General features: G+C 40.1%; 2 protein-coding genes across 2 annotated transcripts; one reads left to right on the forward strand and one right to left on the reverse strand.

Annotated features, from left to right (window-relative positions):
• Nucleotides 1-241: 241 nt before the first annotated feature.
• On the reverse strand, nucleotides 242-23,398 carry LOC144084479 (heparan-alpha-glucosaminide N-acetyltransferase). The gene is made up of 18 exons (XM_077612945.1): nucleotides 22,756-23,398; nucleotides 20,713-20,807; nucleotides 20,469-20,590; nucleotides 19,484-19,602; nucleotides 17,406-17,475; nucleotides 17,262-17,319; nucleotides 15,492-15,574; nucleotides 11,965-12,041; nucleotides 10,775-10,805; nucleotides 10,519-10,679; nucleotides 8,679-8,791; nucleotides 7,951-8,072; nucleotides 7,374-7,497; nucleotides 7,207-7,293; nucleotides 6,068-6,145; nucleotides 2,443-2,513; nucleotides 624-736; nucleotides 242-537 (listed from the first exon to the last, which is right to left on the reverse strand). The coding sequence occupies exons 1-18, from the start codon at nucleotides 22,904-22,906 to the stop codon at nucleotides 356-358; spliced, it is 1,857 nt and encodes a 618-aa protein (XP_077469071.1). The 5' UTR covers nucleotides 22,907-23,398; the 3' UTR covers nucleotides 242-355.
• On the forward strand, nucleotides 22,369-23,961 carry pcbd1 (pterin-4 alpha-carbinolamine dehydratase/dimerization cofactor of hepatocyte nuclear factor 1 alpha). The gene is made up of 4 exons (XM_077612944.1): nucleotides 22,369-22,508; nucleotides 23,096-23,227; nucleotides 23,311-23,391; nucleotides 23,633-23,961. The coding sequence occupies exons 1-4, from the start codon at nucleotides 22,506-22,508 to the stop codon at nucleotides 23,723-23,725; spliced, it is 309 nt and encodes a 102-aa protein (XP_077469070.1). The 5' UTR covers nucleotides 22,369-22,505; the 3' UTR covers nucleotides 23,726-23,961.
• The last annotated feature ends 999 nt before the right edge of the window (nucleotides 23,962-24,960 follow it).

Consider the following 24,960-nt stretch of genomic DNA (forward strand, 5'->3'; position numbering starts at 1 on the left):
TTACGCGGCAGATGGCACACACACACACATACACACACATGCACATATACACACACGCACACAAAGACAAAGAAGAGTGTCCATGGCAACAGAACTATAATGGCCATGACCCAGCATGTGCTAGAATCACTCGGTCTAATTTGCCAAGTACCACAACAGTATATTTGATGGATTCCCTGAAATTAATTAACACATTTCCAGGGCTTAATAGCAGCTATAATATACTAAAAAATGTCAAATAAGCATTTTACGATATGTTCTGTTAATTGGTGGCTTCAAAATATCAACATATTTACGGCATAATTATATAAAAGCTTACGATTTGGGCAAAAATAAAACGGGAAACGATATTCCTTCAAATTTTAAGGAAGATTTTTTTTCTATACAGCAAGTAAGAAATGATCACCCACAATGCCGTTCCCCACAGACTTTGAAAGAGCCACTCCCAGTGGCTTTGCTGGAAACGCATCTCCCAGCTGAACGGGAAATAGAAACCCAATAAAGAATGCCCGACGTACACCAAAATGGAGTTCATCCCTGCGGAAGACAACGGAAAGTTTGAAACGTGTACCTTTTCTTTTGTTTTTAACACGATGAGTCTTTTAAGGGCCAATGTTTATCACCTGGATACAGGAAGGGTCGTCCACCCCACCATCCCATAACGTCTGTGATCAAGTACACGGCTGCTAACAAGAGAAAGGACAGACATCCCGTGCACGCCACATAGGACAAAGACCTGAGAAAATAAAAAAAAAGATCACACGATAAGTTTAGACAGAAAACTAGCTCAACCACACTTTGACCTGAAACTGAAATTCCCCCAAAAAATCATTTTCCCCACGTATAGATTGGCAGAAACGGACGTTTGGCGCTAGCCCCGTGGCCTCCCGCCAGCCGGCCGTGTCCCGTCTGCTCCTAAGTGCAAGAATGTTTGATGCAATATCATCTAATGCAAAGTGGCTGCCTCCCCGAGTCTGGAAGATGGCTTTCTCCCTGTTTTTTTTTTCTTTTATCTCAGCTGAAGTGGGGCCAAAAAGGACTCTTGGCTGGGAGTTAATTACCGCCGGGCATCCAAGGCTGGGGCTCGTACTGGAGAGCTCAATAACCTGTGTGTGATGAACTGCCTATAAACGCTGGAGCAGGTAATGGCAGGGGGAGGGATGAGCATCGCTTGAGTTAGGAGAAAGGCCCTATGGAACGTTGGCAAGAATTTGCTTACACATCACACATGGACATGAAGAGGTGCCCATCATTCTAGGAGAAATAATAAATAAAAAAAGTGGACTAAATAGCATGTGAGTACAAGTGCAATCCTTACAGAAAGTGGATTTACACTTAACAGGGCACTCACTTAATCCACTGGATGCCATTGACCATAATTTGGACGTCTACCGCCGTCAATGGCAGTGGCAAGGAAGGAGTTAAATACTAGGAAATTACATACATAGAAATTTGAATGGTAAAAGGGCCATAAGAAAAGTGTATTTCTCTTTTTGTGGATTAAAGACTTTAGGAATGTAATTTATTGTTATAATTTATATACTTGTGATGAAATTTAGGGGGGGGGGGGGGGGCGGTCAGTGTATTGAACCAGAGTGCTTTTTTTTTTTAGTTATTCATTTTGATTTTATGTGTGTTATTTTGTTAGAATTTTAGAAATTGAGCCATATATGTATAACTAGTTGAAAAAATACAGTAATTAAATAAAATAGTAACTAAATAAAATAATAAATAATAATAAAATAAATAAATCATAAAAAGGGCTAAATTAACCAGATAATCAAAAAAAAATACTGAATAATAACTTAAAAAAAGTTAATGTAATCTTAAAAAAATAAAACACAGACAAAATATGCATTGCAGGATTATGGGATGAAATTATTTTTAAAAAAGCATATATATAGAGACCCAAAAAAGCATTTCGTGATTATGTGATGATTTTTTTTTAACCAAGACTTATTCCTATACCACATTTAGCATTTTGGCTTTGACGAAATAAAAACTTTTTTATACTTTAAACTTTTTATTTTAGCACTTCCTAGCCAACCTTGTCTAATTTTGTTATTTTGACGAGTTTTTTTCTCCGAGTTGTCACTTGATCGTCTGCGGTTACGTTGATGCTTTTCCCAGATTCTGCTGCCATTCCATCGCAGAGCAAGTGCTGTTGGTGGGGGTGAAAAAGTGAGGAGGAAGAGGAGGAGGAGGAGGAGGGGGGTCCCCATTTTGAAACTCGTAAGGAAGAGTAATCACGTTAGGAGGAGGATGGATATGAGCACGTCACGTCGCACCTACCCAACAAGCGGGGTGATTATTTACAGCCCGGGCTGTCATTAGGGCTTACTAAACGCGTGTTTTAGTAGCCGTGATTTGCACCCTTCGGAAAACGGCGCCTTTCTTTTGGTGAGAAAAAAAGCTGGATTTAGAGGGTCAGGAAGCACTTACCAAAGGTTCTTATTGACAGGTATAAATCCTTCTTCTCGCGTGCACTTAGAAAGGACGGCCGCCGAGATTCCCTAAGGGGGGAAATGAAACAGATTTCAAATCGATAAAGTGTGTTGCGTCGGGCCACTACGATTCTGCACATCACGGAATCGGAATCCATTAAAACACAAAGAAGAAACGCTCCCACTTCATCGGCAAGCTAGCGGCGTCTCCTCAAAGCGAGGTTGACGCCGACCCCTTGACCTCCGGGTCTCCAAACACTCCGTGCCAGTGTCTTTCATCGCTTCCCATTTAGATATCATTTTTGAAGGAACATTTTTGCACGCAAGGGAGAAAGCCAGCCAGCCGGGGCAGAGATCGGAACCAGTGCTTGTTGGCTGGATATCCATCATCCGCGTATAGATGACAGAATCGATGGTGTGGAAATAGCCTAGCCGGGGCTCAATTCAGCCTCCGGGCTCTCCGGGTTGCACGAAGTGGGATGAGGCGGGCGGTCGGGCGGTTTGGCTATGTGGGCCAATCGCTCAATTCCAATCTCTCACTTCTGCCGCCTGATCGTTGGAATTTAATTAACATGCCTCCTTGTTGTTTTACCTCTTTTTCGATGGCCCCCGAAAATAATCTGCCTCAGAAATCAGACAAAAGCGCGTTTGGATTTTAGGGTTCTGTGGAAAAGTTTTGCGGTCTTTTGGTTGGCCTTCAGCAAGAATGCACACGGTGGCCTGCTAATGTCTAAAACATCGAAGCTTCCTGCAGACACGCGATTGCGGTTTTATTAAGGCTAGGTTGCTAAAGCCATTAACTAGGTCAAATAAACGGACAGGCAGGGATCCAGAAATCATAAGAAAGTGACCCGCAATTGCCGGTACACGGTCGATTGGTCGCCGGTCTTTTGGTCGCCCTGAAGGTTATTGATAATGACCATGTAAATCGTTGCTCAAATTCCCTAAATACAAACTGCGAATTACTATTTAGTCATACTTAATGCCCTAGTAATTATTAGGCTAAAGAAAAGCTCCAAATTTCCCGGACTTTTATTGTTTTTTGTTGGAGAACTTGTTAAGACCCTGACTGACGTAGCTTCTTAAAGGGACAACGCATGTACATACAAACTCTTCTACACTCACACGTCGGCTCAGTGAAACTGCTCATGGCCATTGTTGGCTTTTATTGATGCGTAGACCGTGTTGTTTTACCTTGTTTTGTCGCCGGTCTTTTGTTCGTCTGTCTTTTGGTCGCCGGTCTTTTGGTCGCCCGTTGTCGCGGTCCGGGTGACCAAAAGACCGCGACCAAAAGACCGGCGACCAAAAGACCGGCGACCAAAAGACCGGCGACCAAAAGACCGGCGACCAAAAGACCGGCGACCAAAAGACCGGCGACCAAAAGACCGGCGACCAAAAGACCGGCGACCAAAAGACCGGCGACCAATCGACCGCACACGCAATTGCCTGGCAAATTAACAGGAATGTCATGAAAATCAATTGGGATGTCAACTGAAACCGACAGAAAGTCATCATGAAATGTCAAAGAATCAACAGGAAATGACAGGAAAAAAATGTCATTTCTGCGAGTAAATTCATATTGAATCCGTGAAACTGGACATTTTTCCCTCCTGTCATCAAGCAACACTACAATTCTCGGCCAAGGTTGAGGAGCAGCCACGTCATTAACTGTTCAACCGTGGTCGTGTGGCCAATCGTAAAAGGCGCGTGTTTATTCATTTCTTTACGCATTGCTTTAAGGGAGAAAAATTCAAGAGGAAGCTAAATGGATCTCATTTGTTTCACTAGCCTTCAGCCAACACTCTTGAAAAAGAGGCCGGTAATATTCACTGCCGGAAGACATTTGTCTCAAATTCAGGTCAATGATAGAAAATGTTCACGCCAGAAATTCAATTGATTGTCCTGAATAACCAATGGAACTTGTATAACACCAGGTACTTTCAATTCAGTGGAAAATAATCAAAATAAACACGAACGCTGAAAAAAAAATCTGATGAACGCTGTAAAAAGTCTTGCTTTTTGGCTTTTCCTTGGCCATCCAGTTTGATCTGAAAGGCAGCCCGTCCAACTCCATCATCGCATCAAGTCACATGACTAGATAGCACTTGAGGCTGCCATTTCAAAATCCACGCATAAAGCAACTTGAAGCTCTGATTTAAAAAAATAAACGAATAAAATAAAGTGGAGGTCTTTTAGATGGCCAGCTGTCAATCTTATTGGAGTGGACAAACGGCCTCCTGCCACGTTTAGAGATGCAAAACAGGTCATCTGGTGTAACCATCGCCTCTCCCTATGGGACGCATTCCCCTCTCAGTGAAATCCAGGCCAGTTTGGCTGCTTTTTTTGTTGGCCTTTTTGTGTCTGGAGACCACCCAGAGTAAGGTGAAGCTCCAAAATAAATATTAACTCCAAGCGAGTATGTGCTGAAAACCTTTTTTTTAATGACTTCTGCTCTTTGTTATAGCAGTTTATCATTACCGCCATGTATTTGGTCAGCAAATATTTGCAGATAGTTAGCATGCAGGTGAGCAACCTTGCACTCACTTTCACTCTCTCTCGCATGCAATACACCGGACATGTTTGTCCATAAGATAAATATTATGAGCATTGCTTACCACTAAAAAAAAATGGTGTCAAAATGATAGTAAAAAAGTGGTAGAAACTGAAATAGTTCACTGTTAAATTGACAACAAACGGGGGTAGAAAGGATAATATTTAAACTGTTGTTTTTATACTAAACTACAAACAATGGTTGAGTTTTATCTTTTACAGTACATCAAATTACAATAATTTTTTTATTTTAAATTTTTCGAATGAGGGAAACTGAATTTTAAGCAGGATATTGTTTTTTCTTGTTTCTCAAATCATACTTTAAAATTGAAGGTATCCATTTTTAAAAAAGTTTTACTGTATGTAACTTCTTTTAACATTTAAACAAAATTAAAAATACTAATACTAACACTACACCATTTACTTTTATTTAAAGTACTGTCACCTAAATATTTCTAATTTAACACATTTCTGCTGTATTTTGTATTATTCATAAAATATTTCCCTGCATTCTTAAGACTTATCACGTGAATTTTACAGAGAAAAAACAATTTCAGAATTTTTTCTCTTAAAATAGTATAAAATAGAAGATTTCCAAAGCCGTGTGAACTTTCCGAACTGCTATTTTCTTTAAAATTTACATTTAGTACTGTATCTTGACTGTTTTTGCATTTTAATCATTATTTATTTCTTACAATAACATAACAGTTTTGCTTCTACGCTAATCCAAAGTATATTTTGCACATTTTTTCCCCCTCCAGAGTCATTGAACATGACTTGAGTTGAACAATCTGGAGCTCCAAATGAGCCAATCCTGAGACAGAAAATCTCCCCAGTGACGCTAGCAAGTCGGAAACACACCACACGTGGGTGCTTTTGAAATGACCTGAAATCCCACCCGTCCCCACTACTAAGCCCTGCTAATGAATGGCTTCAATAGTGATGACTAACAACTATGTGGCCTTAAAAAAAAAAAAAAAAAAACTGTGCAACATTTACCTGCCCTAATAAAGCATTACCCGAGTGTGCCATGCAGTCAAAACATGCTGGACTCCAACTGCCAAATGACATACCAAGATAATGGCCCATGTCAGGAACCTGCAGAGGATGTGGATGTTCTTCCCCTTGTAGAAAAGGATAATTTTCCCAGCCTGCGGGGACATACAAAAATAAAATCAAAAAATATTTATTTTAAGACAATTTAAATGCATTACTGGACAAGAAGCCGTTAATTCATTTACATGGCCTTGGGTAACCCAATAGGCCTGGGAGGTGTCCCTGATGTGGCGCTCACATTTCCCCCCCATCACGTGGAGCCAGATGCGGGGTGTAAAGCATCTGCACCCGCGCTTTAATTTGGTGATGATGAATACATCTCAGCCGAGGACATTAGCGCTGGCCGGCGGACACCTGGCGTGTCATCCAACACGGCTCGGGCCGCCAAATTCCGTCGGGAAATGAAAAATGTTGGATTTGGCATGGCGGCTTCTCACTACAAAAAGTGGGGAACACACGCTGCTGCTAAGCGTTTTGTCACATTGCCGCCTCAGGAATCAAAGTTCTTCCTTGACAACAGTTTTTTTGTAAAAGGAAAGATGGCAGGCAGCTGTGCATATAGAACCTGAAATAACGATATTTATTGTCCATGACTGACTGGCGACCAGTCTGCCTTTTGCCGAATTCAGCTGGGAAAGGCTCCAGCACCCCGCCCGCGGCCCTGAAAAGAAACCGTGGCGTTGAAAGTGAATGAAGGAAGAATTTGGAACCATTTATAGAACACTTATTTCAATGGCACGGAAAGCTGAACAGTTAAATTAAGTTAACCTCATTTAATTTATTTATTCAATCAATGTTGTATTTATTAACATTGTATTACAAATGCTCTAATGTACTTATTAATTAAAAAAAATCAAACTAAAATATGTCTAAAAAAAACATGCACGGAATGATTACTAATTATAAAAAAAGTTGTTTACCTTTAAATGATTGAGGCCTACATGTCACATTTTATTGCCAAAAATGTTCTTCTACTTTCTCTAGTATAAGAAGTGAATATGAAGCATAACATGATTTTACATGACAACTTCATACTACCACAGCATTTACTCTGACTGAATACTCGTGGACCGGCAATGAGTGAGTTAAGGTCAGTGTTAACTGAAACTACGTACGTATTGACAAAATTTGACCAAATGAACACATGGTGTTTTACCTGCATTCCCAGAAATCCCATAACAATGGAGTTGATTGTACCCAGAATCCCCTCTGGGTCAAATGGCTGGGTGGTGTGATACATTTCCTAGAAAGGCAGAAAATGGGGTACTAAGTCATCCCATTAACACAAACCCAAAAGTAAAATTCCATTTTAAAGAAGCTTACTTTGCAAGTGGGATACCGGTACATGTTGTCGCCAAATATCAACCTGTCGATGTACCCCGCCGCCCCTCCCGTGCAGTTAGGGTAAAGACCGTCATCTCCGATTCCACCGGCCCCCAAATACCCCCTAGTTGTAACACAGATATCAAAATTACATCATTATTCATACTGAATTAAACAGCTTGCAATTGAAATGAAAACAACAACATTTTTTGTAGTTACCACAACTCTTGCAAGTCATGAATAAAAATTTAAAGTGTGAAAGAGCAGTTTATTGCCAAAACAGACAATGTTTGTTAGTAGGAAGCTCCCAAAAAGTAGCACTTAGCAAAGGACTCGGAGCGAGGAAGATGGATCCTCTGCCTCGCCACCTCTTAGCGCACATGACAGAGCCAGATAGTCTAATTACACCCTCTGAAGCATTCCGCGCAAGCCCATAAATCACTCCACTTCATAACGGCAACAGCGCAAGGTGCACGCAAAGAGATGAGGAGCACGGAGAGGTCGCTGCAATTTACACCTCGGCTACTCAAGTCGGACGGACGGATGAGTCAGTCCATTCACACGAATACGTACGTACGTGGGGCAGTTGGGTACAGGCAAGAGGAAAGTGAGGCACAGCCACAAGGTCTCCAGGAGGATGATGGTCAGCCACTGGGGCCAGTACAACACCACATCCTGGATGGGGGCCCACCACTGAGCCTGTGGAAGAAATACTTCAAATCAATCAAGTCTTTTAGTACCATTGACAATGAGAAACGTCCAATCGTGTGGCTCTTTTTATCCATCATTTCTGAATTTGAAGTTTGAATGGATTGGACGTTGGTCGCAGTGTATACCACAGCGCCAATTTTTTTTTATCAAGGCCTGTTAAAGCTAAAATAACAAGTCTGTTCCCCAATGTAAAAAAATCTAATGTACAGCCCTTTTTCCAAATTGGACACATATGGTTTAACACCCATTTAATGATGAATCGAATTGAAATAAAAGCATAACATGAAAAAGTAGCACAACCTTAACCAAAAGTAAGCACTACACCCAAATAAAACTATACAAAAAAATCTAGCTTCATTATAAAAAGGTACCTAAACAGAAACCGGAATCTAAAATAAATTCTTAAAGGATGTCCAATTTGTATCTTTGTGAATACAACAACAACAATACAATAGACATATGATCGTTATCATAATGGCCATTAAACAATTGGCCAATATTTTCCTTACAAAAATATATTCATTGTCTTTTTTTAATGCATCAGATAAAGCATTTTTTTCTTTTGCAAAAAAACGAGACAGCAAAGAACCTTACGGTCATCGGCTGGTTGGCTTTGTGTCCCCAAAGGATTTGCAGTAGAGCCAAAACAAAGTAGGTGAAACCCAAACGCTGCAGCACCCCTGGGATCCTGAGCCAGGACCAGGACACTGCAACACATGAACAATACATGAACACACACATCGCTCACTCGGCCTCAAGTTGTTCCCGCTGATCTGAGCGCATTATAAATCAGCAAAAGTGATCATATTGGTAATGGGATCTCGCCCCACCGATTCGCCCGCCGCATTCCAGAGAAGACGGATGGACGGCACAAATCCGCGGGGAATGTCAGCATGGCGGATACAGATGTTACGAAGCCGATCAAAGGTTCCGACTTATCTCTTCGTCTTGGGAAATTGAGTTCGATAAGATTGAGTCTTGGCTGAGAGATTGATGGCAATCTACACATTAGTTAATTGAAAAGCACTGTGCTACAAAAAAAAGTGTTGTAAAGGCAATGAAATCCCGATCATCGATCAGGTCACAAATATAGTTAGAGGAAGGAATCTTGAGGAGGAGGCTTACTAATTTTAGGTTTCTTCACATGTTTTCTCAAATATCTACAACATTTTGATCGATAGATCGCTTTGGAAAGTTTCTGCAAAAAAAGTGACTCAAATGCTATAACAGATGCCAAAAATGACCAAATTATTTCTGTCACGCAGTCAGTAAAATGCACGGGTTGTCTACACCCAGCTGCAAAAGCGAGTTATGTGAGCAATAGTGATGGTTCAGCACAAAAGGGAAGCAATCAGTCAAACAAAATCACAGCAATCACTTCAGCCTGACTGGAAAAGCTGTTTTTTTTCCTTTTTTGGTGAATCAAACTATCCGCAGGGTGATAAAAATCATTTTTTTTTAAACATTTTGTTTGCTCCCCTAGCTCGGAAGTCACAAATTGCAATTGTATTTTCTATTAAATAATCTGTCATCATACAAATTATCATACAAACATCATTGAAATCACGCTCCTATATATAAAATCAATGCAATTATGATATTCCAACGAAATGAGTACGCAACGCATTTTCCCGTACTTGTTTCCTCCTCTAATGAATTCCCGAAGCACCCAACGGGCTAATGGTTTACTGTTTATATGAGGTGACTCACAGTTGATTTCAGCGTCTATCACGGGTTCCTCCGTGACAACTGACATTGACGCACACTCCAATAACGTGAAGGGATTCTGTTATTAGATCAAAGCGAGCGACGAAACGGGCAAGGGTGTCCTTGGAGAGCGAGGTCGAACCTCCACTTGATGCTAAAAGTCACATTGTTGTGAGAAGCTACAGGAGCAGCTGCACCAAGCCAAGGCCCGTAATTCTATCTCTTTGTAATCGTCCATTACCGCTCTGCTTGTTTTTGCTCAATCTTCCCCTATTAAACGTCCCCTGGTACTGGATGGCCAATACGCCAGCGCGCACACAATAACAATATTTTTGTTAACCCGGTTACACAGACGTGCACCTGGGAAAAAAGTCCATTAGCGACTAGCTAATGTGTGAAAGGGCGGCACGTGAACCTTAGCCGCCCTGCCTGCTTTTAATCCTTAAACCGACGCAGCTTTTAGCACAAATCATCGGTTCGGATCCCTTAACATATTCATGACCTAAAGCGGGAAGATTTTTTTGCGGCTCTTCACTGGGTCCACTTTGTGCAACTGGTGTGGCTGACTCTTCTTTTTCAAAGGAACGAGTAAGTACATTATTCATGTGGCGAGTGGACTAGCTATTATGCTTTAATGATGTTCCCAGCACAGAGAAGTAAATAACAAACTTGTCCGCAAACAGGATATGCATGTTCCATTAGCAGTACACGCTAATTTTGCACCTACGTGGTCCGTCGCGCGGGGAATAGTTGAGGAAGCAGAAGCCGAGCGTCAGCAGCACCGCCGTTCGCCACGTGATCTTTTGCAGCAGCTGCAGGCGGCCGAGGCCTCTCTTCTGCGCCGACCCGAACGCCAACACTACGGACGTCCCGATGATGAAGACGAACCTCCAAGAAACGGCAAAACACGTGTTGCGAAAATTCAGTTTAAAACGTGGTTTTCGGGGGGAAAAGTGTGGTAACAAACTCAAATCGTGACTTACCATGGCATGACGAGATCTGCTACAGTCAGACCTGGAATAAAAAGACCATATCATTCAGAGAAGTCCCCGATCCGATCACATCAGAATCAGGTAAAATAAGATCGGGGTTTACATCTGTATTTTCCGGACTATATGTCACACTTTTTCAGAGTTTGGCTGGGTCTGCGGCTTATACTCGGGTGCGACTTATATACGGCTTTTAAAGCTTCTTTTGCGTTTTTACAGCTATAATTACCCCCTCAAAACTCTTAATACATTAACAGGTACATATTTTGTCTATTGTTCCCTATTTTACTATAACTTTTAACATTTGTTCTTAGTTTCTAATATATGAAAAAAACTGCCCCTCAAAAATGCAACTTGTACTCCCATTCATTGTGCATTCTTTGACTAGTGCGATTTCTAGCCCGAAAAAAAATCATATATTTTTAAGATTTAACTAATTTTCCCAATCCAAAAAACCCCAAAACAATCAATTTTGACTGGGAGGGTCCCCAGACAAACTGAATTGGACACCCATCGCTGTCAATGGCAGTGAAACATGATCACTCAAGGCCAGCCTTTCGAATTGAAATGGATTGAATGTGCGATTTTTTCCCCCTTTTAATACACACTATCGGGACATCCCTGGTATCATCATGTATACGCAGCTTCTGACCTCTAACGGTTTCTGCAACTCCAAAAGTTTTACAACAAATACGAAAAAAATAATTTTTGTCCCTAAAAGTAAAGTATCGGTTAATAACGTGATTAATAAACAAGCAGAGTGCAGTGACAGTAGCAGTCCTTGCAGCGCGGCAAAGATTCATCACATCACCTGTAAAATCAATGCAGTTATAGATTTGGCAAAGATGCTATTATAGAACTTCAAGTGCGCACACCTCACGGCAAAAGAACTCATTTTGAAATACGGGAAGAAAAAAACCTGTTTTGATTAATTAGGTTTTTCCTCCACCATTATCTCAAGTTAACACATATTATCCAATTTGTAAACTGTATTAAATCCCATTGAATTAAATTGATGTTACCTCAGCATTTGTCTAAAAGGAATACACTAAGAGGTAAATGGCGAAAACCTAATGGTCAAATATAGTTTTATTAGTGAAGAGTGTATTTTGTGATGATTAGACGAAAATAGATGAATTCAGCGAAATACATTTTTTTGATGAAGCCTAAAATCAATACTTTACCATTCCATGGTGCATGTTGGAAAAACCAGTAGCCCCCACCACCATAGTTGACGAACACCATCGCCGTGAGAGCAAACCTACAAAGACAGCATCAGAAAAAAATTGGACAATCGTTTTCTAAAGCTGCTCAATAAAATATTGCATTACAGATGAGTATTTATCAATTTTTACTGGCTAATGGTGTGTCGCTACTTAGGAAATTCAATCAGAATCCAAAAATACAAATTCAAGGGATTTATTCGGCGTTATGGTGAATATGGATTTACTGACTGGGTGCCAAAAGCATTTTAAACCTTTTTTTTAATGAAAAAGAATTAAAATACTCATTAAAAGTGTTGAAATTCTGCTATATCACAAACGCAGGAGAATGCAACTTGAGCAGTATGAATCACTCAGGAAATGAACGCTTGTCCTCTGCATCTCCTCGAGCAGAACTGCTGACTAAAGGCTTTATAGTCTCTAATATATGATACACTTTATGCTTTGCAGTGAGCAAGGCTGCGGAAACACTGGACGCGTGATGGACTACATCACTGACTCCAGCAAACGGCTGAGAAAAAGCTGGCGAATGAGCGAAATCTGCACCAAATACTTTTACAAACTCGAGATTTAGTGGCCAGCGATACGACAATATTAGATAGTTCTTCATGTACGGCTCTCGAGCCATATCTGGCTCTCTCTATGAGCGCATCAGCCGACTCCAACTTTAATTTGGTTTGTATGTTATAAAAGTGAATGTTTTACGTTTTTCCTTACTTTTAATGTTTGAGAAACGCGGTCTAATTTGTGGAAAAGAGTCTATAAAAATAATCATGATGTTGATTTTATTTTTTGCCGTATTGCCCACCCTTGGGCAGACTGTATGGTTTCATCATCCAAAATACATCAAGAATATCTCGTTGGATTTAAGTGGTATTCAATAGTGAAAAGATAGCTTTCAAGTGTCATAATGAAATCAGTAAAGAAAAAGTTCCAGTCAGTGCGATAAGGTGCACTGCCTCTACTTTTGCCTCCATTGGATTAAGGGGCGAGCCAAGCCATTACTGCTCTTTTAGCTGCAGATACGAGATTTTAATCAGGCCCAATCTTCCACAAAGGTCCATCAAAGCCAACTACGCGCACGTGACCACATCATCTATTTGATGCTCACAAATATCGTTGAAGTTTTGACGAGCATATCCATTAGTCGCCATAGCGATAAAGACAAAGGTTAAATAAGTGACCAGACTAGACCTGGTAAAAGAAATGAATGCGATATGCGGGTTTATGAGCCATCTCCCTAATGAAAACCTCCAGTTTGGGCAGATTAACCCTTCGTAGGGCACTTAATGGCTTCCTGAGACGGCGCTAGACGTCCAATCCAATGATAGCGTCGTCGATGACGCTGAAACGTGAGCGATCCAAAATGAGCAGAGTCCAATTCTATGAAATTTAGAGGATAAAAATAATACAAATATACTTTGTATACTAATGTATTTCAGTTGTTTTAATTTCATTGATTTTTGTTAAGGTTATTTTTCTTCATAAATCTATTCATCCATCAATAAATGATTCAAAAAATTTAAATACTGGTCAATCTAATGGGAATATTGTGACCTAAATCTCCTAAAATGCAATGCTCTTGTACTTATTATTTATTCATGTATTTTAATTAGCAAAAATAGTCACCTGCTCGATAAACCATTTACCAAACATCATGTACTCAGAATAAAACTATAATAAAATAAGAATATAATAATGATGAACCGTTCCCCCTACTTTGCTGGAGAGATTATTTTCAGGTTAAATTAGGTTATTTTATCATTCCTACTCAGTTTCAATCCCCAACATGTCTTCCTCTTAATATTTATTCTCCAGTAATTGATTGATATGACGGAATCCTCATAGTATCAATGATTTATAGGCAACAGATTACTTCTAGACGGACCTGGCCGGCAGAAGTGAGCGGTTACGACTCACTTACAGACCTCTTTGATATGAATTATTGCGTATGCATTAGCAATTTCAATTCCACTTTCCGCCATGATGTGCTGTGTTGCAAATATCAAGTTGCTATTGCATGATCAGAAATATTGGAACGCCTCTTAATCTCCTGAAAAATCAATCCATTTCTCACCCGAGATTAACGATATTGACATTGCATACATTACATAGGGTTCCTGCTGTTCAAACTTGGGGACATTTGTGAAACCCAATCAGAGGAAAAACCTGGAACTCAGTCAAAAGGGGGGGTGGGGGGGCTTTGAAATGAATGAATCAGCCATCTGGCCAAAAGCTGGCAATCATCTGGTCTGCTTTATCATTTCTGCTAAATACTGACTGGGCAATTTCTTGCTCGCTTGCAGACTGGTGACAAGCTTTTAGTCGCGTGGCACCAAATTAAAATGGGAATCCTTTTAGAAAAATTAACACGCTACCGTCACTGAACTGGACTTTATATCATGTCAGTGGGGCAATTATTAGAAACCCCATTTTGCTCACAACTAACTCCTTTAACCGTGAGGAATGGCTCAGTATTTATGGAAGATGACTGATGTCTGGGTTCTCTGGGCAAGAACTTGTCACTTATCCGGGGCAGAGATCATAAGTCAAAAGGCTGAGACGCACTTTGATTAAGTATCTCTGCCAGGAATTTCACATTATTACCAGTCAGGACATTTATACTGGAAGCAATAGGTCCAAAAATTATGGCAGTGGAATCCTATTTTCCACGAGCTCAACTAATGAAGTGTTCTAAAATTCCTACATCACTATATTTTGCTCTTTCATGCGCAAATTACGACTTAAAATACCCCCTTTAGCTCAATATCTGACAAAAAAAAAAAAAATTCCGTCTCACTGGAGTAAAAACGATGTACTAAACTGCAACTTGTTGCCCCTAAAATGCGTTATATACTTGCAAACAGGCCAGAAAATCTCCTTCATCCTTTTCTTGAACCATGAGACACAGTTATGCGAATGCACTTAACCAGTTGAACTCCCAAAATAAATAAGCGTTAAGCGGTGTTTTTGGATTGGGTGACTACGCGCCGTCTGTGGCTCCGCACAATTGAAGATCCGAACGCGAGCCGCAGATGGAGAAGATGTTAGTCATCTGCTGGATCCTCCATTGTGCTGCTGGCTTTTCTCCCTGTCTCAATTTTGGCAGGAGATCTATGGCCATGTGCATGTGTGCTGATATGTTGACTGTATTATTACATCAATTATTTGGCATGGGGGAGGTCAGAGCCACACCAGCATCCTGTTTCCAGAGAGCCGTGCTTTGTGTCTCCCCCCCAGGCCACAATTAAGGCGAGCAGGGAGCGCAGATTCAATAACACATCCACACAGTCCAATAGGAAGACGCACACGGCGCATCGCCGAGACGCGCTCATATCAGACATTGTGCCTGAATTCTGCCCTCGCTGATAACAAAAGCTTTTGTGACCAGACGGTGACCCCTTTAATTTTCATTCTAATATCGGCCAGGGGATTTTTATCACACTAGTGCCAAAAGACGACGATAGATCAAACAAATGGTCACGTACCCTCGGAAAGCGTCCAACGAACGCAGACGTTTGCGCTTCGCGTTGGTGGCACTGTCCTCACTTTGCGTCGGTTGGGTTTGAGCCTGCAGGGGAAAGTAAAAAAAAGTCACAGAGAAACGAAGTGCTTTACATCATGATTTAAAGCATTTGCCATGTCAACATATAAGGTTGCTATGATTTATTGACCATACAAGCTGCAATGTTTTTGGCCTTTTGAGACAAAGTTGCACAATGAGTACGTTTAATGGGATTTGACCCTATTATATGATAGTTGTTAGTCATTTGTTAATCGAAACATGAATTTGTGGAATGTTTTTCTTTTCTGTTTCAATAAAAAAGTCACTTCTTGCACATTCTTTTACTGCTTACAATACTAGAATTTTACTATTGTGTATTATACCATATGTTAGTCATCCCCTAGCAGTGTGTTAAGGGAAATGTTCCAATTTAAATTCATTAATCAGACTATGAATATATATTTTTGTTCATTTATCTATGCTAGAAGTATGAGATGCTCATCCATCTAGATCACAATGTGTCAAAGTGGCGGCCCGGGGGCCAAATCTGGCCCACCGCATCATTTTGTGTGGCCCGGGAAAGTAAATCATCAGTGCCGACTTTCTGTTTTAGGATCAAATCAAAATGAAGAGTATAGATATATATTAAATTTCCTGATTTCCCCCCTTTTAAATCAATAATTGTAATTTTTAATCCATTTTTTCTGTGTTTTGAGAATATATAAAAAAAGCTAAATTAAACATTGTTTTAGATCTATAAAAAAAACTGAATATTCAGGGCTTTTAATCCTGTTCTTTTAATCCATTTATAAAAAGTCTATTTAAGTTTATCTAAAATGGTCCGGCCCCCATGAAATGGAGTTGACGTTAACGCGACCCGCGAACCAACCCGAGTCTGACACCCCTGCACTATAGGATCCCATTATACATTAATAAACAAATATAGTGGAAGCATTAGACATATATCTTTAAAAGTATGTGAAGTTACAACTAACTTGTTTTCATCATTTTTTAAAGAGAAATGCATTCTGATTATGGCCCCAATACTCTGCAATCTTTTTTTTAATTTTCATAGTATTTACCCCAATATTGGCAATGGACAACAACTGACGTCCAAAAATTTAAACTTTAAATACTCAAGTTTTGGGGTGAAAATGGATTAGATGTTTCGCACCCTCAATGGTAGCCAGTGATTTAAACGAGTGGATTAAAACAACGTCTTTCATCAAGCACCATATTATCTTGAAATAATGCGAGGCTTTTGACTTTTAAGACTGTTTTAGAGAGCAACACTCTCCCGTTGCCGTCAGTCAGATTATAGATGAACATGTTGGCCCCCATGCTGCACTTTAAAGGAGCAGAGCAGGAAGACCCTTCACTAATAAGCCATGATGGATCTACGTGCCCCCTACGCAGCTTATGAAAGGATGAGCCATCTTGCTTGGAAGACTGAGAGGAGCCATTCATACTTGGCAAAAATGCATCCCATGAACTAAGATTAGTGTGGATGCCTCTGCGTCAGTCTGCCGCACAATTGGCTCTGCTAACATTTGTATCCATTTTCCTATTAGTGTCTCTGCAGCTTGATGACTGGAGGCTCTGGGAAATTTTACCAGTCACAGACTGTCAATTTCCCCAAACTAAACAATGTAATGCAGTTGTTAGATCAAGTTTTTCTTGATAGCAAATAATGTGCTTACAAATGAAATCCATGACGTATATTTTAAAGCTGGGGAAGACGCGTTAAACTTACGTTTTCAAGAGAGTAATTGAGTCTTCGAGAGAAAATTGTCTTGGATGTGCGACACTTTCTGTAAGAGACAACAGATAACCAAATAAAATGTAACATTTAAACTCCAATTAGACTAGATTAAACTTAAATTTAAAAGTTACATACCTATAAATGCACGGGGCAATAACAAATATGAGCGCTATTATAGCCAAGGACAGAGTCGCCACCAGAATAGCTGGATAAAAAAGAAAAAAACACATGGTAAATTATCAATATCATGACGCACCTAAAAAAAATAATATTAATAAATTTAAAAAAACATTTAAAAAAATATTTCAAATTTGCCTAATTTGAGGAAAACTGTTTAAATTTGTGTAAAAGTGAATAACCTTTGGGCTAATCTAATAATCGGTACAAATAGTTCAATGTAGCCAATTCCCTTGAGTTTGTGTATCTGTCCATCAGTGCCAAAGCGGATCCCCTGGGTGACAAACAAAAAACCTAATGGACCCCACTCTTGCCAAATCCATCACATAGGTAATCTAATCCTGCAGATACATATATATGAAATACGAGGAAGAGTTAGGTTAGACATAACTAGAAAATCCCTGCACTGGAGTTAAAGAATAGTTTATATTAATATAAATCATCATCTGCAACATTCAAATGTCAGCGTTGTATTATACAACATTAAGGTGGTCTATAAAAGTAGATAAACGGGCACAGGAGATATGCGTGCGGACCAAAGCGGAGAAAAAAAGGAAGGCTGCGCATGCTTGTTTGCCTTTTCAGAGGAGGAACAAATACACGTAGCCATTAAAATGTGAACGGGCAGCCACGCTGACACCCCATCTGGACATGGAGCGGCCACTTCAGGGCCTCTGGAAAGTCCTGGCATATTTGGCGTTCGCTCATCAAAACATCATAAAGCTCTTGGCGTGTGGAGGGAAAAGACACTTTGCGGCGGTTGGGCGCATTCTATTACTGTCAGAATAAATGCGAGATGAATAGCGGCACTTTGGAAAAACTAGATTAAGTTCATCAATACGTTTGCGTAAACCGGGCACTTAATAGGATCCAATATTTAACTTGAAGTTATAGTTCAAAGTGCAGTCGGGGTCCTACGGTTTAAGGTGCCATTGTGCACCGACCGGGACATTTTTTGAGGGAGACCAAACTTAACAAATGACCTGACGATGCGGCCAATCAATGAGCTGGACTTTAAAATTCCCCAGCACGGCTTGAGCTGCTGACCAGACCATTACTTAAACCGAGGCTACCCTGTGGGGAGTTGGTGTAATCACCAGTGTGTGTAGCTAATGGAAGCTCATCATCCTGCGAGGGGTGCAGTTCCACTGACCGTATATCTGCTCACATAATGGCTTCCCTGGCCTTAAAAGTCGGATCCACAACATAATCTGCAATATTGTTAAGTAGGGTGTACATTATGGACAGAGATGCTTTCAAAATCCCATTATGCCCTAATCCTTCCTTCCACCCTCCCTAATGTATTCCCCACACTCCTCCACGCACAGGTCTGGACCTTCCAAACAATAAGAAAAGCTTTTGCTTTTGCTTTTGCTCTTGCTTTTCATCCCTTTTGAAGAAAGCATGTCTCGTGTGATCAATACTGGCTATCCCAGAGGAGGAGGAGAATATGGTCCTTCCTCTATGTCAGGGGTCGGGAACCTTTTTGACGAAGAGAGCCACAAACAATTCATATTTTCAAATGTTATTCCTTGTGAGCCATACTACGAATTTAAAAGTCAAAATACATACATGTAAACGAGTGCCTTATCAAATTTTTTGGGTAATTTCACCACTTTAAGTGGAAAAAACTTAATTTTTTTAAAAGATTCTTATGCTGTTGCTAATCAATGAGGGTGCATTCCAGAAGAGTCTACGGCAAAAAAATGAAGATTAAAGCAGTTCTAAATGTAATATCCCAGTTCTGTCAACAGCGATTTGCATATTTTAGCTCACAGGTTAGCAAAGAGCAAGATGCACCCATCAAAAGAGCCATATGTGGCTCCCGAGCCATAGGTTCCCTACCCCTGCTCTATGTGAACAAAAGCAAGTGATGCTCCTATATGATGACTCCATTGATAAAACACATGCAGTTATTTACATTGGATCCAAATGGTACTACAAACAGGAATGACCTGTTCCTCTACTCATTTTTTTCTCAAATTTTGTTCATCAATCTTCTCGGACGGGAAACATGAGCGTGGTTAGACACTTACGCAGGTAGGTATTGTTTGCTTTTTGAAGCACAGCATGAATGCAGGTGGCGTTGCTGGCATTATCTGATCTCAGGATCCATACAGAGTAGTGACCACCGTCCTCATATTTCTGACTCCATCTGCATTCAAAACAGTCAAATAGAGTTATTATATTTCACATGTATGGGCGATGCAGTGCTGAGAGCTCAGGGTTGCTTTAAAAACCGGCAGAAGTACCGACCTATATTTTCCAAAACTAAATGCATGCTATTTTTCTTCATTTTTTTTGCCTTTCCCTTGGCTGAAGGGGTTTGCAATTGTGTTATTGTCTAGTTTTCCCATCCATCCTTTATCTTTCCGTTATCCTCAAAGAACAATTGAACACCAGAGAAGCTCTGGAGTACCCCCTAGTGTTTTTTAATCTGAAGCGCATCTATTCCTAAACCGTTTCCGACCCCCAAAACCTGCAAAGCATGCTTCCTTCCATTGATCCACGCTTAGAATGATATACTAGCTATCACTTAAATTGTGTTTTCAAGGGGGAAAGGAAATCAATAGTAGCACAGCCTGGTTCGAGACCTCCGTATTGACGAATGAAGCCTGCGGAGAAGTCTTAAAATGTGACCCTTGACCCCTCTGTCAATTTGTTTTCAGGTGACCCCTGAGTGGAGAGCATCCGTGTGTGTCTTCTTGTCATACCGGACAGTTTATTTATGACTATTGCCGTTTCCAGTTTCATCTACGCTATGAGGTTTCATGTGGATTTGCCGCTGCGTTTAACTTTAATGACCTTCACATTGGAATGTCAGCTCTTATTAACCCTATCAAAAACGACTGATCAATATCTACTGAGGTTGTACTTCCAGAGAAGGCATCACTCAGTCACAAATACACTCCCACCGCACTGTAAATAATCTATTTGACGAGTGGTCCTGCAGAATACACCCCAATTTAATTCATAAATACATCAGATTTCTGGTTTTAAATTCTGTTTTTTTTTTCTTACCTGCACAGAGTTACATTCCTCTTGTTGAATTCCACTTGTATACTCAAAGTAAATTTGGTGCTGATGATTGCAGATGCATTGTTGTAGCTGGCTTTCACACGGACCAAATGCTGGTACACACACTCAAAAAAGGAAAATTGGATATCAGTATCAATATTTACTCTACTAACTAACATAGCTTCTCAATGAAAATATCTTATTGCTTATTAATTGTGGGTGCCTCAAATTTAGAGGTAAAATTTACCTTATAGCAAAAATCTGAAGTGTACAAGACCTCCACTTCATGGGGCAGCTGGTTATGAAATATTAACAAAGCCTGGTCCATTTTCAGAGTGGGCGCTGCATGGAGACAAATAGAACTGATTTACAATGTGCGTGTGACGCTTTATGTTCATCATAAATACGAAAAGCTATCCGAGCTTCAAATTCACAATCACCATAATCTAAAATGTTGATGTACCGTATTATAATGTCATTGCTTCAGACCATTTTTCAATGTCAGGTAGGAGAGGAATTTTTTTTAACAAGAATTTTCATTTCTATGAAGCAATATTTTTTTTAACCGTCAGATGGAAGCTGTTCTGTGAATTATTGTAAAATCACGAACTATGAAATAAGACAAGCGTGATGCCTACAGGACAAAAAAACAAAAACAACTCACCAGATGCTGTGTGAGCTCCAGAACTACTTGTGAAAAGAGCAACTAAAGTCACAGACACGACTCTGACCAACTCCATGTTGTCACTTGAAAGCACTTCCTCTGCTCATCTTTACAACTCCAGTAAAAAAGAATGGTCAAAGGGCGGTTTGAGAATATGGTTTGTGGTTCCGGTCATATGGTTTGACCAAAACAAAATACGTATAGATAACTTATATCAGTATAAATAAGTAAATCCCCATTAATGTGATTTGTAACCTGTAAATACAAATTAGATTGTTTGAAAAATTTTGCATTTAAATAGTTTTTTGTTGTTGTTTTCTAGTGTTATGTTTGAACACAATTGGCTACTAAGCAAGGACAAACTTTTAGCTAAAGAAAAAAGAAATATTATATGTGAAAATGAATGAATGATGTCACATTTTTGATTGATGGATAAAAAGCTCAACGTTAATTTCATCACCTGGCTGTATCATTTTAGCACATAGGAGGTACACCTCATCTCATCTCATTTTCTGAAACGCTTTATCCTCAGTAAGGTCGCGGGGGTGCTGGAGCCTATCCTAGCTGACTCCGGGCCAGAGGCGGGGGACACACTGAATCGGTGGCCAGCCGATCGCAGGGCAACGGACAACCTTGCACACTCACACCCATACCTAGGGGCAATTTAGAGATGATTTTGGAATGTGGGAGGTAAACCGGAGTACCCGGAGAAAACCCACGCAGGACAACATGCAAACTCCACACAAGTGGACCGACCTGGATTTGAACCCTGAGCTGTGAGGCCGACGTGCTAACCACTCGCTCCACCGGGCCGCCTGTATACACATCTAGTTCCCTATTTTTAAAAATAAATTAATAAATAGAACTTGAAAAGGGGGTGTGCATACTTTTTATATTCTTGAATATGTGTCGCTAGGCCATTTTTTTTATCTCTTCCGTACTGCTTACTCAGTAAAAACAAGCAATTTTCTCCTTCAGGAATTCAGTAGAGTGTTAAAAGCCAATCTCGCACGCCCCCTTGTTTCATTCCATTAAGCACTTCATTTCCCTGAGCGCTCACTGTGACACATGCGGGGCATCCTCCTAAGCAGCAGCCCATTGACCTTTGACATGCACATCCCTCCACCAAGGAGGATGGTTCCCATGTAAAATCCATTCCGAAACCCGGCCTTATTTTCCCACTGAGATAGCCTTAAACAAGAGGTCAGCGGCAGGAGGTTTATGATTAAGCCATTGTTGGCAGAAAGCATTCTGGTCAGGCTCCTACTAGGGCAGCTAAAAGGAGGGGCCAGACCTCAGCTCATGTGTTGAATCATAGCAGTTTCTGTCAGAGCACAAGAAGCTGGAACACTGTGCATGAAATCCATTTAGCAAACATGGTGAGTACACCACATCTACTCTACGTCTTTTAGTAGTACTTTGACTAGTATTCATCATTTCACTTGGAATAACAGTAGTATTACAATGATCTATTGCTGTTTATTATAAAGACAGGCTGCATTGTTTCTTCTCCAATATGCTTTTGCGTATGCACATCATGTATGACATCAATAGGCGAGGCTTGAGTCTGCTTATGGTCCGTTTGCCTGTGCCACTGATCAGAAGATTAGATTGTTGCTAAGATACCTGTTGATGTCATTGTAGTCTTGTAGACAGTCACGTGTTGGCTTTGTAAACTCCCCCTTCCATTAAAACATGTTATACAGAAATCAGGAATTAGCAAGCGTGTCTGGTCACAAGGTACTAAATCAGTTGTGTGATTCCAAATCATGTGCATGAACAGCGTGTGTGTGTGTGTGTGTGTGTGTGTGTGTATGTTTGTGAGACCTCCCACATACCTTTGTACCAGCCTGTTTTAAAGCAAAGAATGGAGCTTCTCATTGTTTCCAGATGGGATTCCTGAGCAACCAATCAGAGTTTGTGTTACTGTAACTGCCCCCCGCCTTTGCTTCATCCCTTGTTTCAGTCAGCAAAAATCCAGACTTTGAATGAAGAGGAGAGAGATCACCTTCTCCCGCTGCTGCAGAGCGCCCAATGGGTGGAAGTGGTCGGACGGGACGCCATCTACAAAGAGTTTCTTTTTAAAGATTTCAACCAGGTTTTCAAACATCTCACGCTAAATCGCAAAAGGCCGTGTTAAGCGTATTGATGAGTAAAATGAATGTGGTCTCACTCACCCAGGCCTTTGGTTTCATGTCCAGAGTTGCACTTCAAGCAGAGAAGATGGATCATCATCCTGAGTGGTTTAACGTTTACAATAAAGTATGGACAATCTTTAAATATTTGATGCTTAAGTTACAAAAAGTTAGTCCCCTCAGGAATCTGGCCAGAATCATGAAATTACATTTTTTTCCCCAGTATTCTGAGTTAGAGTCCCAAACAAAGTATAAAATCAGGATATGTCTTGCTTAATGCTCTTTCATTATTGATTTCAGAGGGGACTACAAAGTAGATGGTTTAAATCCAGAAGTTTACTAATTTCCTGTGAATTGTGACCACCCAGGTGCAGATCACCCTAAGCACACACGACTGTGGGGGGCTCTCCCAGCGAGACATCACTTTGGCCACCTTCATTGATCAAGCCTCTCTAATGTGACTACAAGATAGAAAAGTTTTATTCTATAGTTATCAGGGCACCATATACCTTAAATAGCTCATTCCAATCCCTTAGAACTCATGTGTCAAAGTGGCGGCCCGGGGGCCAAATCTGGCCCGCCGCATCATTTTGTGTGGCCCGGGAAAGTAAATCATGAGTGCCGACTTTCTATTTTAGGATCAAAATAAAATGAAGAGTATAGATCTATATTAAATTTCCTGATTTCCCCCCTTTTAAATCAATAATTGTAATTTTTAATCATTTTTTTCTGTTTTTAGTTCAAAAATCATTTTGTAAAATCTAAAAATATATATAAAAAGCTAAAATAAACATTGCTTTGGATCTATAAAAAAATGAATATTCAGGGATTTTAATCCATTTATTAAAAAATTTTAAATATTATATCTACAATGGTCCGGCCCGCATGAAATCAAGTTGACGTTAATGTGGCCAGCGAACCAACCCGAGTTTGACACCCTTGCCTTAGAATAATATTTCGCAATGGAGTGGTCTCTGAAGGCGTTTAATGATGACAATCATGATGCTAAATGATTTTCATTGTGAAATGTTACTGTTTCAGCCATTCCTGTCCTACCTATACCTTTAAAATATATATATTTTACTACACGTTTAAATCTGGCACAGTCCAAAATGCAAAATTCTAGAATGACCAACAAAAAATATTCAAGGTAAACATAACAATTCCTTCTAATTAATTGTACTGGTAGGAAATATCTGGATTTAATATAATATACTGGCGACAAACAGTAATACAATTGTTTCTATTATTCACACCAAAATGACTGTTTTTTTAGTAAAATATTTGTCTCCAACCTTTTCATTGATTCCTTGTTTTACCTAAAAAAACAAAAAAAAAAAACCAATCACAGCATATTTATTTTATTGAAAACAGAACACTACAGACTGCAATGAACCTTCTTAACACTACACTGCTTAATCTTTACATTGGCTAAAATTTTGAGTCATATTTTGTGATCTCAGCCATTTAACCAGACAGAAATCTTCTTTCTCTCTGTAAATAACAAATTAACATGGCTTGAATTTGCATGGCTGACGATTGTGTCACCCCGCATGAAGCGCAATGGACCTTCATGACTAAATCCCTGAGGGTCTTAAGAGGAAATAAAGTAGTATGACCGGAAACCTCTGTAGGCACCGAGGTGAACACTTGTTATTGCTACATTCTAAAAAAGAAGAAAAAAAAACATCTACTG

Source organism: Stigmatopora argus, chromosome 11 (genome assembly GCF_051989625.1).
Source record: "Stigmatopora argus isolate UIUO_Sarg chromosome 11, RoL_Sarg_1.0, whole genome shotgun sequence".
NCBI lineage: Eukaryota > Metazoa > Chordata > Actinopteri > Syngnathiformes > Syngnathidae > Stigmatopora > Stigmatopora argus.